The sequence below is a fragment of the Phyllostomus hastatus genome, unplaced genomic scaffold, assembly GCF_019186645.2.
Source record: "Phyllostomus hastatus isolate PE091 unplaced genomic scaffold, TTU_PhHast_1.1 phas_scaffold_1066, whole genome shotgun sequence".
In the NCBI taxonomy this organism is placed as follows: domain Eukaryota; kingdom Metazoa; phylum Chordata; class Mammalia; order Chiroptera; family Phyllostomidae; genus Phyllostomus; species Phyllostomus hastatus.
In genome coordinates this window covers 26242521-26257000 of record NW_025334004.1, presented here as the reverse complement: position 1 = coordinate 26257000, position 14480 = coordinate 26242521, and the positions used below count along the sequence as shown (strand labels likewise).

Here is a 14480-nt window from a genome sequence, read left to right as displayed (position 1 = left end):
TGAAACAATTCCACTAATCTACTGTCAGGCCTAGATGTAAGAAGTAATCTTCATTATTTGGAAAAAGTGATTTCCTGTCCTCTTTGGGGACTTTATGTCTTGCTCTTGAAACTTGTATCGACCTACCATTGATTTACTCAGTCAACTATTAGGTTTGTTTTTACTAATGTGTAGTAGGCCCTGGCTATTAATTTATTCCCCACACATTTCTTAAGCATGCGCTGTGATGCTCTAAGTACTGTAACATGCTAGGACCGAAAAGATGAGGGAAATATTTCTTCCAGTAATTTACAGAAGGGGCAAGGAATCCAGGGATTAAGACACACAAAAGGCAAACTTCATGAAAAAGAAATTTTTAGAGCAGTTTTAGGTCACCGCGAAATTGAGCGGAAGGTACAGAGATTTCCCATATATTTCTGCTCCCCAAAACGCATAGCCTCCCCCAGGATCAACATCTCCCACTAGAGTGGCACTTGTCACCACTGATGGACCTATACCGACACATCGTAATTCTACAAAGTCCGTAGTCTACATTAGGGTTCTTGTATTTTCCATGAGTTTCGACAAATGTGTAATGATTTGTGTCCACCTTTGTAGTAGTATAAAACCTTTTTGGTTACCAGTCCTTTGAAAACATGTGTAGAGAAATTCTGTTTGTGAAACCGTGTTGCAAATAGTAAGACAGTATGTAAATATGAGGTGATATTTATTCAAGTACATGTCACTTTATGCAGGAGTAGTCTTTAATAATGCAATTCTAAGTTGGAAACAAAAAAAAGTGCTAAAAAAACTAGGTATGGAGCATAAGCTCCAAGTTGAGGGGGAGAAGACAGTGTAGATAATTCATGTGAATAATTGTGACATACTCTTTTTCTCTGTTTTTTGTTAGATAAATATAAACCTTTGTCCTAAACTGTTTAAAATTATTAAGTGAATAGTTTACAGCATTTATTGTGTATACCTGTGTCAGTTCGAGTCCCAGCAGGAGACACGTGATACACTCAAAATGGACCATTGGAGAAAGTTTAGGAAAGAGATTGTTTGCAGAGGGGTGGCGAGGGTGAGGGACGCGGCGGAGGGGCAGATGGCCCTGGGGACCAGCGGCGTCTGGGTGGGACTGCCGTGCTTAGGTGTGAGGGAGCAGCTGTAGCTGCAGCTCTGGCTGTTTGTAGAGAAGCTACGGCTAAAGCTGTGCCCCCACAGAGAGGGACAGAGCAAAGTAGGGCAGGGGACTCTGTCTCCCCTCCCTTCTGAGCATAAATGGAAGCCAAAGCGGGGGTGCCCAGGTGATGCACCCTCCTTGGGGTGCAGGGAGGGAGCAGGAAGGGCAAACAAAGTAATGGGCACTGTTATTTCAACACCTCCTGCATTTCAGCCTTTATTCTATCTCTATACAATGATCTAAGCCTTGCACTTTTTGTAGTCATTTCTGTGGAGAAGAATTCCTAGGAGATCGTATCGGACTCCCTGAAACCAGCTCACAGCGGGACTGGACTGAACAGGCTGGAACACCTGTGTGGAAGAGGTGCGGGTTGTGGCTCCGAGCCTGGGCCGTGGAGTCGGGTTGCCTTTCTTTGTCTCTGGCTCCCGGCACCTGCATTACCCAGAGTCAGCTGCTCCCCTCCTCTGTGCCGGTTTCCTCTTCTGTGAATGGGAATGAAAACAACGCTCACCTCCTAGGGTAGTTACAAGGAGTAAGTGTGTTCAAGTGCCCAGAAAGGCACGTGGTAGGTACCACGGTTAACGTCCAATAAATATCAGTTGTTGTGAGGCCTAGTGTCTTTTTTTTTTTTTTTGCCCTTGCTTTACTGTAAATGGGGCATCTCCCCCCTTTTCAGACTCATTAAAGGTTTTGTTATGTTATGTCACAGTTCTGTTTATACCCCTCCTCCCAGCTGCATTTGTCACCAAAGTGAAGGCCCAGGTCTCTGGAGCCCACTCTCTCAGTGAAACAAGAAGATCAATGGGCTACTCCCCTTTGAACATAATTAATGTCAGAAGCTCTTCTGCGATAGTTTAAAGTTGGACATATTCCCCACACACAATGGGGAATGAATGGCGTCTAAGAGCGTTACTCCTCTGCCGCCCGCTCCTTCCCCCGTGGACCCCCAGCCAGGTGGGAGTTTTCAGAGAGCTTGAATGCCCTCGGTAAACGCGAAGTGGATCAAGTTGTAGGCCAGAATGGACTTACCTTCATAACGTTAGCGCTAATGGGGCCTGGACGGAGATCTTACGGAAGATGCAATATATACTACTGTGTAAATGCCTTCAAAAGAGCTTCCAGCGTCTCTCCCATTGAAAGACGTAAAATCCCAGAGCAGAGAATTTGCAATTTGCGGTGTCTTACACGAACAAGACAGTTAAGCAGTTTTAAGAGACCTTTGTTCTTCTGCGGGTTTTTATTTTTATCTTGACAAGCACCTCCTACTTTTTTTTCTGCTCTCGTGAGTCCCTTCCCAGTCTTAGGTATTCTCGCTCCGAAAGAATCTGTTTATGTTTTAAGAAGAGACAAGGAAGGATGATGAGAAAATTCTGACGATTGCTCAGTGTGTGAGTGGTTTCTGCAGGGGTCAGTTTGATCGCCGTGTAGCAGGTTGGCTTTCCTGACCTGTCGGTAGGAGACTGGTTCCTAGCAAAAATTAAGTGACACTTGGAGGTTCTCGCCGGTTTACTTATTTCTTTACTCAATATTCATTCTACAAAATAAATCAGTAAGTGATGTTCTATGAGAGATATTAGTGATTCCTTAAGATACGTTCGAATACTATTCATCTCAAAATTTAAAGAGTTTACTTAGAAAAACTATTTAAAATTGGAATATTACAATAAAAAATAAGCTTTTACTTAAAAACTAGAGAATGTTAAGGTAATGCAGTTTATTAGTTTAAGAAAGTTTTAAAAATATGAATTTAAAATATTTGTAACAGCTTCATAGTTACTTTAAAATCCCCTGCCACCCCCAAACTCCTTCAGTTCTGATTTCTAAAATAATTTTTTTTTAATTCTGAAGTTTAAACTTACTTTTTTCAGTGCGAACATGTCCAAGTTCATTTTCTACCTGATGGAAAACACCGTGTTCCTTCACCTGTCAGCAGCTCAGCTGAGCAGTCAGGCTGCATTATTCAGTATCTTGTGTGAGGTGAGGAGCGGTCCAAAGGAAAAGATATCGCAAATTGGTGCCACACTTCGATAAATAGAGACATTTTATTTTTCACCAAGCTAATTCAATCCAGTTCAGTTAACTGTTTCTTCCCCTACGAGGACAGATCAAAAAAGCGGCCATGAATGAGTGAGTCTGTCATGCGTCTGACACGTCAGGGTGCGACTGGGAAGCCGACCCACGAGGGAGGGTTCTGCCTTTAGATTTCAGACAATGCCCCACACAATGGCCCTGTCCGCAGCAGAGATGGCTGGGGGGCTGGGGACGGCTGGGGACCACTCCAGCGTCGGAGGGCTCCGATTACACTCAGGCAGGCCGGGACCCGGAGGGGCTCTGCCGTGTCCCTGCACCTGTAAACCCCTGCCGCTGCCACCTTCACAGTGCCACCCTTCTGAAGGGACCCCAGACATGTTTCAGGTCGTCACCGAGTGTCACTTTAGCTCCAGAGGGTACGGCCGTCGGGTGCCGTAACTTCTATGACTTTGATAAAATCTTTGTCCTAAATGTCTGTTTCTGAAAAACCCTTATCAATGTAAATAGAATACTAGCATCTCTATTTCTTAGTTCAACCGTTTCTTCCCCAGACGTAGTGAAATGTACACAGTCATCATACTGGTCTTCAAGGGTGGGACGGGGCGGGCTGTGCTGCCGCACACGAAACCTTTAGAGAACGTCCTGCAAGAAGACGGAACGTGCCAAGGAGTTGCCTGTTGCTCTGTGAGCAGGTGCAAGGGCCCCATCTCGGCATCAGAACCCTTCCCGGGCTGCTTCCCGCGGCCGCCTTGGGTTCCAGTCTCTGCTGTCCGCGGGGACACCGCTGTCGGGCAGGCCCGGGCCGTGCCCTGCGTCTCCAGAGTCCTCTGTCTCTGGCCTGCCGGCGGATCCTTCATGCCATTGAGAACCCCACCTTTTCCTCGGCCAGTCGCCGCGGTGGGGTGCTCCTTCCTCCAAGTGGTCGGAACGTCTCACTCTCAAGAGTGTCGTCCCGACCTCCCCCGAGTGCAGCCTGGCCGTGCGCTTGCCCCCCGTGAGGGGAGGCGCACTTTCCGATTAATCCACGCGTCCCGTGTGTTCACGGCTTCGCAGTGCAGCCCGTGCTCACTGCGTGCAAGGACGGGGTCCGGGGCTGCGTGTCACAGGCGGGAGGACGGATGCCAGAGCCAGACACCCCCGCCATCACCAACGGGATGACCACACTCAAGCTACCACGCCGCTTCGTGGCTCTCGCTCCTTATTCTGGAAATGAAGATCTTACCTACTTCAAGGGCCGTGAAGATGAAATGAGTGAATTTGGGGAAAATGCTTCGAACGGTCTAAGTGCTTTGTAAATTATTAAATAAAATAAATGATCGAACCCGTGCTGTCTGCTGCCCACCGTGCTGAGTGCTTTACACGTTATGAACTAACTTAGTCTTCACTGTTGTCGCACATGGTCGACCCTGTTGCCATCCCCACTTCGCAGACGAAGGAGCCCAGACAGTGAAAGTTGAGTAACTTGCTCAAGGTCACGCAGCAGGCACAGGGCAGGACCAGGATTTGCGTCCACACTTCCTGGTACCAGGGCCCTCCGCACCCTCTGCCTGTAACCGCCGTGGTGTCTGTGACACCGAGTGTCAGTCACTTTGTCCTGGAGGTTATCACGGTCAGATGGAGGGAGATGCAGCAGAATGTGTTTCTTGGCCGTGGGAAGACGGTGAGCCGTGAGAGAATGGCGAGATCGGTCCCGCTGGACCCTGGCGCTGACCGCCAGGACTGAGAGCCCGAGGGGATGGGAACCCCATGTGTGCGCAGCTGCTCCCCTGGCGCCCCGGGCCGAGGTGTGCTCTGTGATCGTGCCTTTTCGGGTTTTGTTTTTGTTGTTTCCTTTGAAGCCGCTGTTTTTGTCTGGCTCCTGAGACCTTGCTGGTACAGCGATCTAGCCCGGGACCGTGCAGAACACAGTAAAGGCGGTGGTGAGACACAGCAAGTGAGAATGTGTCAGCTGCCTCGGCCTATAAATAGTGCATTCGAGGTATTGAAAACATGTTTCATTCTCTCCTGCCGCGTTGCCCAGCTATACCGAAGTCCTAAATGTATGCCTAGGCATCTTAGCTAGAAGAGGTCAGCCACCAGTTCAGGAAGCTAGCACTACAAATCTTAGTCGTAACACATGAAGCCTTGGATAGAAGAGAGATTCTTTTGAGGTGGTTGTACATGGCGTGTATGCTTTGTAGATTTACAGCTTGGGACGTGTACCTGCAATAATAGATTATTTCCCAGACGTCCTATGTAGTGTCCAGATTTTTGTGTGCACAGTCAAAAGTTTTAAAAGTGAATTTCTTCAAAGGATTCCAATTATTCAGCTGATAAAGCACAGATAATGTAAAAAAATATTTTACTGTGAAGTCTTTGGAGGAGGTATAAAAGGTTCCTAGGATAGAAATGCTTTGAGGAGGTTATAATGGCTAATACTCTTAAGTGCGGGGTAAAAATTAAACTTGAATTGCAACGATGAAATATTTACTCATCAGATGGCTTTGAAGTTTAGCTGCTCTTTGGTCGCGGCCTTCCTCCTAATGGACATGTTTCGGAGAAGAAAATGATTACAGCCCTCAGCTGTGATGTTTTCTTACTCTCTGTGTAGAGGAAATCCTTTTTTTTTTTTGGTCCATTTGGGTGTTTGAGTTTTGAAGACCAGCTACTTAGAAATCACATTCATTGCAGAGATGGTTCTGACCACTGTGAATGCATTCTCATTGATAGGCTAATGTTTAAAAGGTAATTTTTCTAATACCTGTAGGATCTTTTGAAAAGTTTGCTTTAACTCTTTTATGCTACCATCTTTCCAACTTAAATTTATTCTCCATCATTTTATATCAAGAGGCCTAAGGTGTGTGCATGCAAAATGAATAATAACGTTATGAAACTGGGTTTTATGAAATTGCTCCATGGGTAAAATGCTTCTGTTTAAAGCTATTCAGAAACTGCATGTTTAGAGGTACAGTTCTTCAGTTCTGATAGTAACTGAGGGGTTTTTTGTCTAAGTTTAAAAATTGTAGTGGCTTCAGAATGTTGAGTAGATACTGGTTTTCTTCTAAATCCTGGATAAAGTTTCACCCAGATGAGTGATTTAGGACTTTAGAAATTGTTACTGAAATGTTGGTTAACAGTGTTCTGTTTTTATGTTTCCTCCCATGTGGACTATGGTGCATTTTTAACATTTATGTTTGTCTTTTGTTGCTCAGTTTTCCTATGAACCTGACAAGCAGTGAAGACCTCAGGAAAATCCCGGTAAGTCGTGGAGGGGTTTGCAGGAGAACAGAGAAACAAACCACAGGCCAGCCTTCTGTCTGGTCCCCGTTTCTAAGAGGGCCTCCATCTCCTTGAACCCTCCAGTTACCTGCAGGTTATAGCTCAGCGTGATGATTGGAGGAGAAAGAAGGAAAGCAACATCTTTATTTTTACCGTATGATAGGGTGTGACTTCTGTACAATTTCTGGAAGTTCAGGTAAACGGAATTAGAATTGATGTGTGCTTGGAGTTTACGCATTTTGTTTGCAGACTCTGTTCAGATAAATAGGGAAGCTGTATGTCAAGGTCAAAATTATAGTTATAAAATAAGAGCATGTGGGGAAAACAAACATTTTTGTTGTTGTTACTGGGACAAAGACTGAAGAAAGACTAAAACTGTTTGTGAATATTCAACAGTAAGAAAAGCGTCCTGGCAAGAGATCCCGCTAACCATGAAAGTGTTTGAAAGAACCTGCCGGACACTCACCTGGCTAGTCAGGACAAAACCGTGTATGCTCACAGGCTCGCCAGCCACCGGCTAAATTAACGCACGTCTTTGGCAAGGCTTGTGCAGATATTGTGACTTTTTTTTATTGTTATTTGAAATCCAGTTTTGTGTCTGTTCAGAGTTCCATTGCATCTTCAGTCAGTTCTAAATATATTAAACCTAGGGAAGAGGTTACTTTGCAAAAACTTGGGCACATGTTCTTGGTAGAAAACCAAACTCTCACTGAATAACAGAAATAGAGCCTTTATTCCAAGAGGCTGGCGGTTGCTGTTTGAACCATCTGTCCTTAAAGTGTGCGGTCCAGATGTATAATAAGAATTTTTTAAAGCAATAAGATGCCACAATTTTCTATAATGAGATATGCCCAAAATAAACCATGGTGGTGTAGAAACCATTCTAAATGTAGTCATTTCTTTAAAATTGTAGAAAACATAGAAGCGGAGGACTTTGTATTGTGTTTTTGCTGCTTTATGTAAATGATTTGTAAGTTTTTATGTTTCATAAATACTCAAGTCTTTATAATATGGCAGTCTGGCGAGAAATGTCAGAATGTATGAAGTCAGCCTTTGATCAGATAGTAAAATGAATTCTATCAGGCGATTACTTAATCTCAAACAAAATGCAACATCAAAAAATCGATTTAATGTGCAGCGATTGTTTATTAAGTAACCTTAATTACAATTTCTATGTGCTTGTAAATGTACTTTTCCAAATCTTGTAATTTATTTCTATAAAAGCATCCTTAGAATTCTTTAAAGAAATAAAATGTGAAAATTGTTTTAGTTAAAGGATTTAAAGGTGATAAAAGAATCCTTGATGTGTGATTATTTTTCTCCGGAATACTAACTCTTCTAAATGACAGTTAAAGGATTACTAGGTGTTGTTAATTTACTGCAAGATACAATTAAGAGGAGAAAGCTCATCCTCATGCTGATCGTTTTCGAGGAAAAGTATTTGAACGATTTTTATGGTGAAGATCATAAGATGTTTGAAGTAATTTACATTAAGTTCTCCCATAATAGCCATCCAGCAAGTTATTTTTTCCCCCTTCTGGACATAGTACTTTGTAATTAAGTTCGTGTGTCTTACAGGCTGGTGCCAACACCTGTCGGTGAGAGCGCCGTGTTTAAACAGGACCAGTAGCCAGTTGAAAGGGCAGCGCGAGCTCTTTAAGGCCTAATTAAGACCTGAAAGGGAGATGAAGGGAGCAGGACAAAAGATGTGAAAGTAGCTGAGATGATATTCCCAGAGCAAAGTTCCTCATTAGAACAATAATGAGATGATCACAGAATGCCAACCCTTCATCTTATCTCTCTCCCGCTCCCCTCCAGTTGCCTTGGGTGTCAGCTACAGCCCCACCAATATTTGGTTGCCAGGACAACCTTTCTTTAAATCTTCAGTTATTTTGAGTCCTGATAATTTGCTTTTGTTCCAATTTAAATATTGTAAAAAACATATCCATTTCCTGATGTAAGTAAGAGGCTAGGCTGTGTATAAAGTAACAACAGATCCCTGGTCGCACTCAAAGGCTTCTGCACAACTGTGTTATTTAAAGTTCTGATTAGGAAACTTCTTGTAATAATTCCACTATTCTCTCCCTAATTTCTTGTTCCTGCGTATGAAAATTTTTAACAGAGGTTGGGTATGAACGAGAAAGGGTTGGTCGTGAAAGGGGAAGAGAGAAGAAAAATGTACATTACATGTCAGTGTGAGAAGACATCTTAAAAACATATGTGCTGTCGAAAGGCTCAGGGGGAAATGCTGAGAACTTAGGAATCGCCCTGTAGGTTTTTGGAGTCTTTACCAGTTTGGAAATTTCTCAATTTTAGATGTTTTTCCAATAATAGTATTAAAAAAATCTTTTGAAAAAAAAATCAATTTTTATATTTGCCTGAGAGTTTCCCTCTTTAAGCAAAATAATTTTTCCTGACCGGAAAATGTTTTAGTTTTCTGTTGTATATATTAATTGATATTAATCTTTATTATTTTATTTAGAATCATATCAGTAAACAAGGATTGATGTTTATCAATTTAAGAATCTCTTGTTTAATATTAAAAGGTTTACATGATTTCCAAATATGGGGTAAAATCTGGAACTAAGCATAAAACTGTTTTTAATTATATTATATTCTTTTTCAGAATTTAGTTTATAGTACATGTGTTTCTAAGATGTTTTTCTGCCTAGAAACTTGATGCAGAAATTTGGGGTAAAATTTTCACATAAAAGGACAAATGGAAAATTTATTGAAAAGGTCAGAAATGTATTTTCAGGAAATCTGTCTATAATAGTATAGACATAATAATACTTAAGTCTAATATATAAGTATTAGACAGTTGTAGGGGAAAAAAAATAAGCCAAATAATGGATCTGTATATTTTAAATTGTGACTGTAAAGTGTCAAACAATATTCCAGAATAATAATGGATTATTTTGAGATTAACTTGTTAAATTGATTTATATCATGGCATTAAATTTAGATGATATCAAAATAAGATTTTTTTAACATCTTTCTTCCTCACTGTCTTTAGAGAAATGGTAAAGTTTTTTTTAGCTGTGTTTTCTGATAGTGCCGGCATGTAGTGCTCAAGTGATTTTCTGTGTTCATCGAGTACTTAGTTTGGAGAAGTCAGTTCATATATGTATAATTTGATTAAGATTAGTGAGACTCATACATGCTATTCTTATGTTAAATTAAGAGAAAACCATAAAAGTCAACCAATCAGTAATGAATCCCATTTAGTTTAATGACATTAATCCCTACAATTCTCACAAGAATCCCTATTTTTCATTAAATGTTTTATTAGAAGAATGAAACTGAGTCAGTTGGATGGTGCCACTCTCCTAAAGTGCAGCTGAGAAAACTCGGCGTGTAGACAAGGAGACTTTAGAGTTACAAGAGACCCTGGAGGCGAGCTCATTTATCAAATAAGGAAAGCGGAGCCTCGGTTGGTTTCTGGCTCAAATTTGTGCAGAATTACTCCGGTTAAAGTGAGACACTTCAGCTTATTTTTAATAAATTTAAAAGATATACTTACCTGTATTGTATGTCTTATCTTTTCTGTAGAAACCTGCTTAATATTACAATTATTTAATAAGAATGTGGTTAAGGAATTATAATGTTTATATGTCTAAACTACTCATGACCAAATTAAACACAGGAGAGAGTATGTGTATTGAGGATTAATCTTTAAAAGGATTAATTGATCTGAGAGAGAAGAGAATAAAAAGTAAATTCACACTGTGTCCAAAATCGTCCTTCAATTGTTGCAGAGCAACATTCTGGAATGTTTTTAGGGACAAAGGTAATACAACACATAAAGTTGTATTTGTTCCCAGTTTCTAATGCTGAAACAAAGTAAGTTTTCACAAGTACATATTACAGAACTTAAACTCGCATCCTTTAGTGCTGTCTCTCTCCATTCTGTTAATCTGGTGGAGGCTCTTACTAAGTCCCCTCCGTAATATTTCAGCAGCTTTATAACTGACCTCAGTCCCTCCAAATGATTCTACGCACTGCTGCCATTTTAATTTTCCTGGAACTTAGCTTTAATCACTTCCTTCTTGTCTTTGGAGACGTTCAATGCCCTCCTTTTCCCCACAGCAGTAAGTCTACAGGTCCTTAATGATGGCATCGAACGTCCTTGAAGGTCTGCCTGGAACCCACCGTTTCAGCCTTTCTCTGCTCCCTGTCCTGAACCGCAGCTTCCAGCCGCATACTCCACCGATGACCTGTTTGATCAGTATGCCCGCAACCTCGTTTCTTTCTTTGAACACGCAGAGATGCCCACCGTTTGAGATGCCCATGAAGCGTTTCTGCTAAGGGCAGGCTGTGGCTTCTCCAGAAAGCCGGAGAGATCCCATGGGGGTGGAAACAGTTCTCCACCCTGAATTTTTTTCCTTGTCCCAGAGAAGAAAGTGTGGTTCGATGACCCCAGCAACGCCCTGTTGTCCGGGCCCCAGCCTGAGCTTCGGTGCCCGCAAAGCCGTGCGCGGCGCCTGGGGCAGGAGAGGACAGAAAGTTACACCTTGGCTCCACTCGTGAAGACTTCCGGACACATAGCAAATTAGAGTAGATCCTGAAAATGAGTAAAGACACATTTAATCCCTATTTTTAAAGAAAGGAAGAAAAATGGCCTTTCTGCATTCATTGGTTCCTGTTCTCCGTCCCCCGCTGTTTAGAGTAGATACTTTTAGTCTGGAAGAGTAAGAGCAGTTTCCTCAGTATTTTAGGTTATTTTCCTTAAAGCCAAATGGAAATGTTTTGAAAGAAAGTGATGAAAACCATTCTAAGTTGTTGAGTTTAATACTAGAACTGCATATGAAAAGGCATTAAAATGCTACTTTATATTTGGCCATTATATTTTACATATTGAAAAACTTAATTACTTTATTACTGTAATAGATGTCATTATTTTTAGCACATTCCCAAGAAATATATATATTTTTTAAAGACTTTATTTATTTATTTTTAGAGAGGGAAGGGAGGGGGAGAGAGAGAGAGAGAGAAACTGATATCAATGTGCAGTTGCTGGGGGTCGTGGCCTGCAACCCAGGCATGTGCCCTGACTGGGAATTGAACCTGCGACACTTTGGTTTGCAGCCTGCGCTCAATCCACTGAGCTACGCCAGCCAGGGCCCAAGAAATACATTTTTAATGTTAAAATGTGTAATGAACATGAATTAAATCAGTGCCCTTTTCTTTCTTTTTTGTTTATATTTACGTTTACATAAAAAATTTCATCAATAGAATAAATTTTACAAAATAAGCCAATAGTGACATGGAAGACAATGTAGATATACTAATCCTAAATATCATTATCAGAGTTGAACTCTGAGTTTCCTGATAACCAGGGCAAAAAGGGAAATAAGATAAAATGTATAGGTATTGGTACTATGAGGAGGAAATGAACTAGTTACTCAAGGGAGAAGGAGCTGTTTGCCTCTGAATTAAAGCAGAAGTTACTCCCACGGGAGCTTCTTATAAGGAAGCCCGTTGATTTAATTCTGAATGCCTTCAGCATTTCACAGCAAGAAGCCGATTTGGTATTGCTGCTGCTTGTAACCTTCTCCAATCAAAAGGCGTGACAGTAAATGACAGTTCAAGGGAAGTGATTCCATGAGAACTGATGTCCCAATGCGTCGTTTTCGGTAGCTTTCTGTAGTTGCTCCAAGTTAATTCTCAGAGGTCTTTAGGGGATTTTTAGATATATTTATTATAGAACGTCGTATCGTAATCTTACGTTGTATGTCGATTCCTTGTTTTAGGACGTTGCCTGCATTGTAGCAAAGGGTTGTAGGAGAGTTCAGAGTCATAATGAAGACTTGCGCACGTCTGGCCCCGTGCCTGCCTCGGCACAGACCCGCCGTCCTGTGGGCTGTTGCGTTGGCTCCGGCCAGGGATAGAGGGGGCACTTGACCAGGGCTCGAAAAACCGAAAGTTGGAGTTCAAAATGATTCCGATTTTGTCCCTGATACTGTGTCTACTGAAGTGACACTCTGTATCCTGTTCCAGGACAGCAACCCTTTTGACGCCACGGCGGGGTACCGCAGCCTGACCTACGAGGAGGTGCTCCAGGAGCTCGTGAAGCACAAAGAGCTCCTGCGGAGGAAGGACACCCACATCCGGGAACTGGAGGACTACATCGACAACCTCCTGGTGCGGGTGATGGAGGAGACGCCCAGCATTCTCAGAGTGCCCTACGAACCGTCCAGGAAGGCCGGCAAATTCTCCAACAGTTAGGAAGCCAGTTGTACCGTGCTTTATAATGGGGGTGGGGGGGGCGGCGGGGGCGGGGGAGGGGAGAAGGGAAGAAAGAGAAAGAAAGCAAAGGACAGGGAAAAAAAAAGAAGAAAGACTTGTTACCGAAAGAGACTACTACACCTCCAGGTTTCATTACATGCTCTTCTCCATTGTGAAAAATTGTTTTACCTGCAAATACCAGCAGGGACTAGCAAGCGTGACCTTTGAAGTAAGCTATGTCACTTAAACTTTTCAAGTTTAAAAGTGAAAATGGGCCAGATTCTCGATCAGTATGCAGTTCCTTAGGTCTCTCTTAGGTGCTGGAACCAGCCCGTGAACCCCCCTGGGCCTAGGAGTGTCTTCAAAGGTACATGACTTACTCCTCAGGAATAGATTTCTCATCAACTGAGATGTGAGAATTGATACTGTGGTTGGTTCCCCAGCATTCGATGTGTAGACGATTCAGCTGCAGGAATACTGCTCACGATACACACTACTTTAAAGAAAAAAGTTCGTATTTTATATACATATATATGTACGTGAATGTAAGTTCACGTATATTTGTGTATAAAATACGTGCATATACCTCACGTATACATGTGTTTTTAGGACATTGAGAAACAACTGGCTGCCTCTAAAATTAGGATGCCGATTCTTAACTTGAAAACGTGCGTGCGCTGTTGCCGCGCCCCCACCGCTACTACAGTGTTACGGTTCGGTCCGGAGGGGCTGCTTCCGGTCACTCTTGACGGCGTGAACCTCGGTTTCAAAAGGAGCTGCTGCTCTGGACCACTCCTGCATCAGATGTTTGCTCCTCACCCAGAAGTAATGCTCCAAAGTCCTTTTTTTAACTTGATTAACGTCACAGCAGCATGGACTTCTTGAATTCATTTTTTTTTTTAACATTTGAGTTTTGTTGAAGCTCTCAGCAGAAGATAAGCTAATGCGATTTGTTTTGTTGAGATTCTGAATGCCTGTAAATCACTGGCAAAGAAAATATTAAGAAGTTCAAGCTGACGATAATTTGGTGGAGGAGTCGGTGATCCTCTGATGCCTGATAATCCAAAGCAGTGGGCAAACTCTGGGAATAAAGCATTAGGCTCGGTTTCCAGTTACATAAATAATAGAACAGATGGTTGCATTTGGGTCTTGAACCAAAATAACAAGTTACTGAAGGAGGACGGAGTCTGCAGAAGGGATCTTGGCTCGCATGGCGTTGCACATTGCTCTTCACTGACCCTTTTAAAAAGGAATTGATTTATCACAAAATTATACGTCGGCTTTTCTAAATCAGTCTGCCCCCCCCCCCAAAATGTTGATTGCTTCCACGAATTGTCTTTATGTATTTGTACAAAACTAGTCTGAAATTTAAAGTGAAGAACACTGGTTATAAAAATATTACTAATTACTGCTTTTTACCTTAAACGTATGAAATACTTGCTATGAAACACCGAATCTGTCTCCTCTGAACTTAAAATGAAAAGCATTCCTGTGTGTGGAGACACGTATTTCTCAATCTTTTAATGAAGTACATTTTTGTCTAATATGTGTCTCTACTAAGACTTCATTGAACGTTAAATACAAAGCAGATATCATAGTTTTGCTCATTTTAATGTTTTGAATCATATAATACTTGGCTAAGCTTATATTCAATGTATAAGCTAAAGTCCTTTGTTATTTATATTTTCTGAGTTTTTTTAGTTTTCCTGTAAGAGCATACATTTTGAAATTATGAAAATTTTCCCCAAGTACAAAAATAATTTTTTAAAATGAAGAAATAGAGAAGGAAAAATAGCTTTAC

The 14480-nt window shown here is 41.8% G+C and overlaps 1 protein-coding gene across 2 annotated transcripts in view; it reads left to right on the top strand.

Moving 5' to 3' along the window:
• RAB11FIP2 (RAB11 family interacting protein 2) overlaps positions 1–12704 on the top strand; it is a 36201-nt gene extending 23497 nt beyond the window's left edge. For both annotated transcript variants that reach the window (XM_045854152.1, XM_045854153.1), the window contains exons 4-5: positions 6385–6430; positions 12452–12704. In XM_045854152.1, the coding sequence (XP_045710108.1) occupies positions 6385–6430; positions 12452–12679 (274 nt within the window). In that variant the 3' untranslated portion in view covers positions 12680–12704. The remainder of the gene's footprint in view (positions 1–6384; positions 6431–12451) is intronic.
• The last annotated feature ends 1776 nt before the right edge of the window (positions 12705–14480 follow it).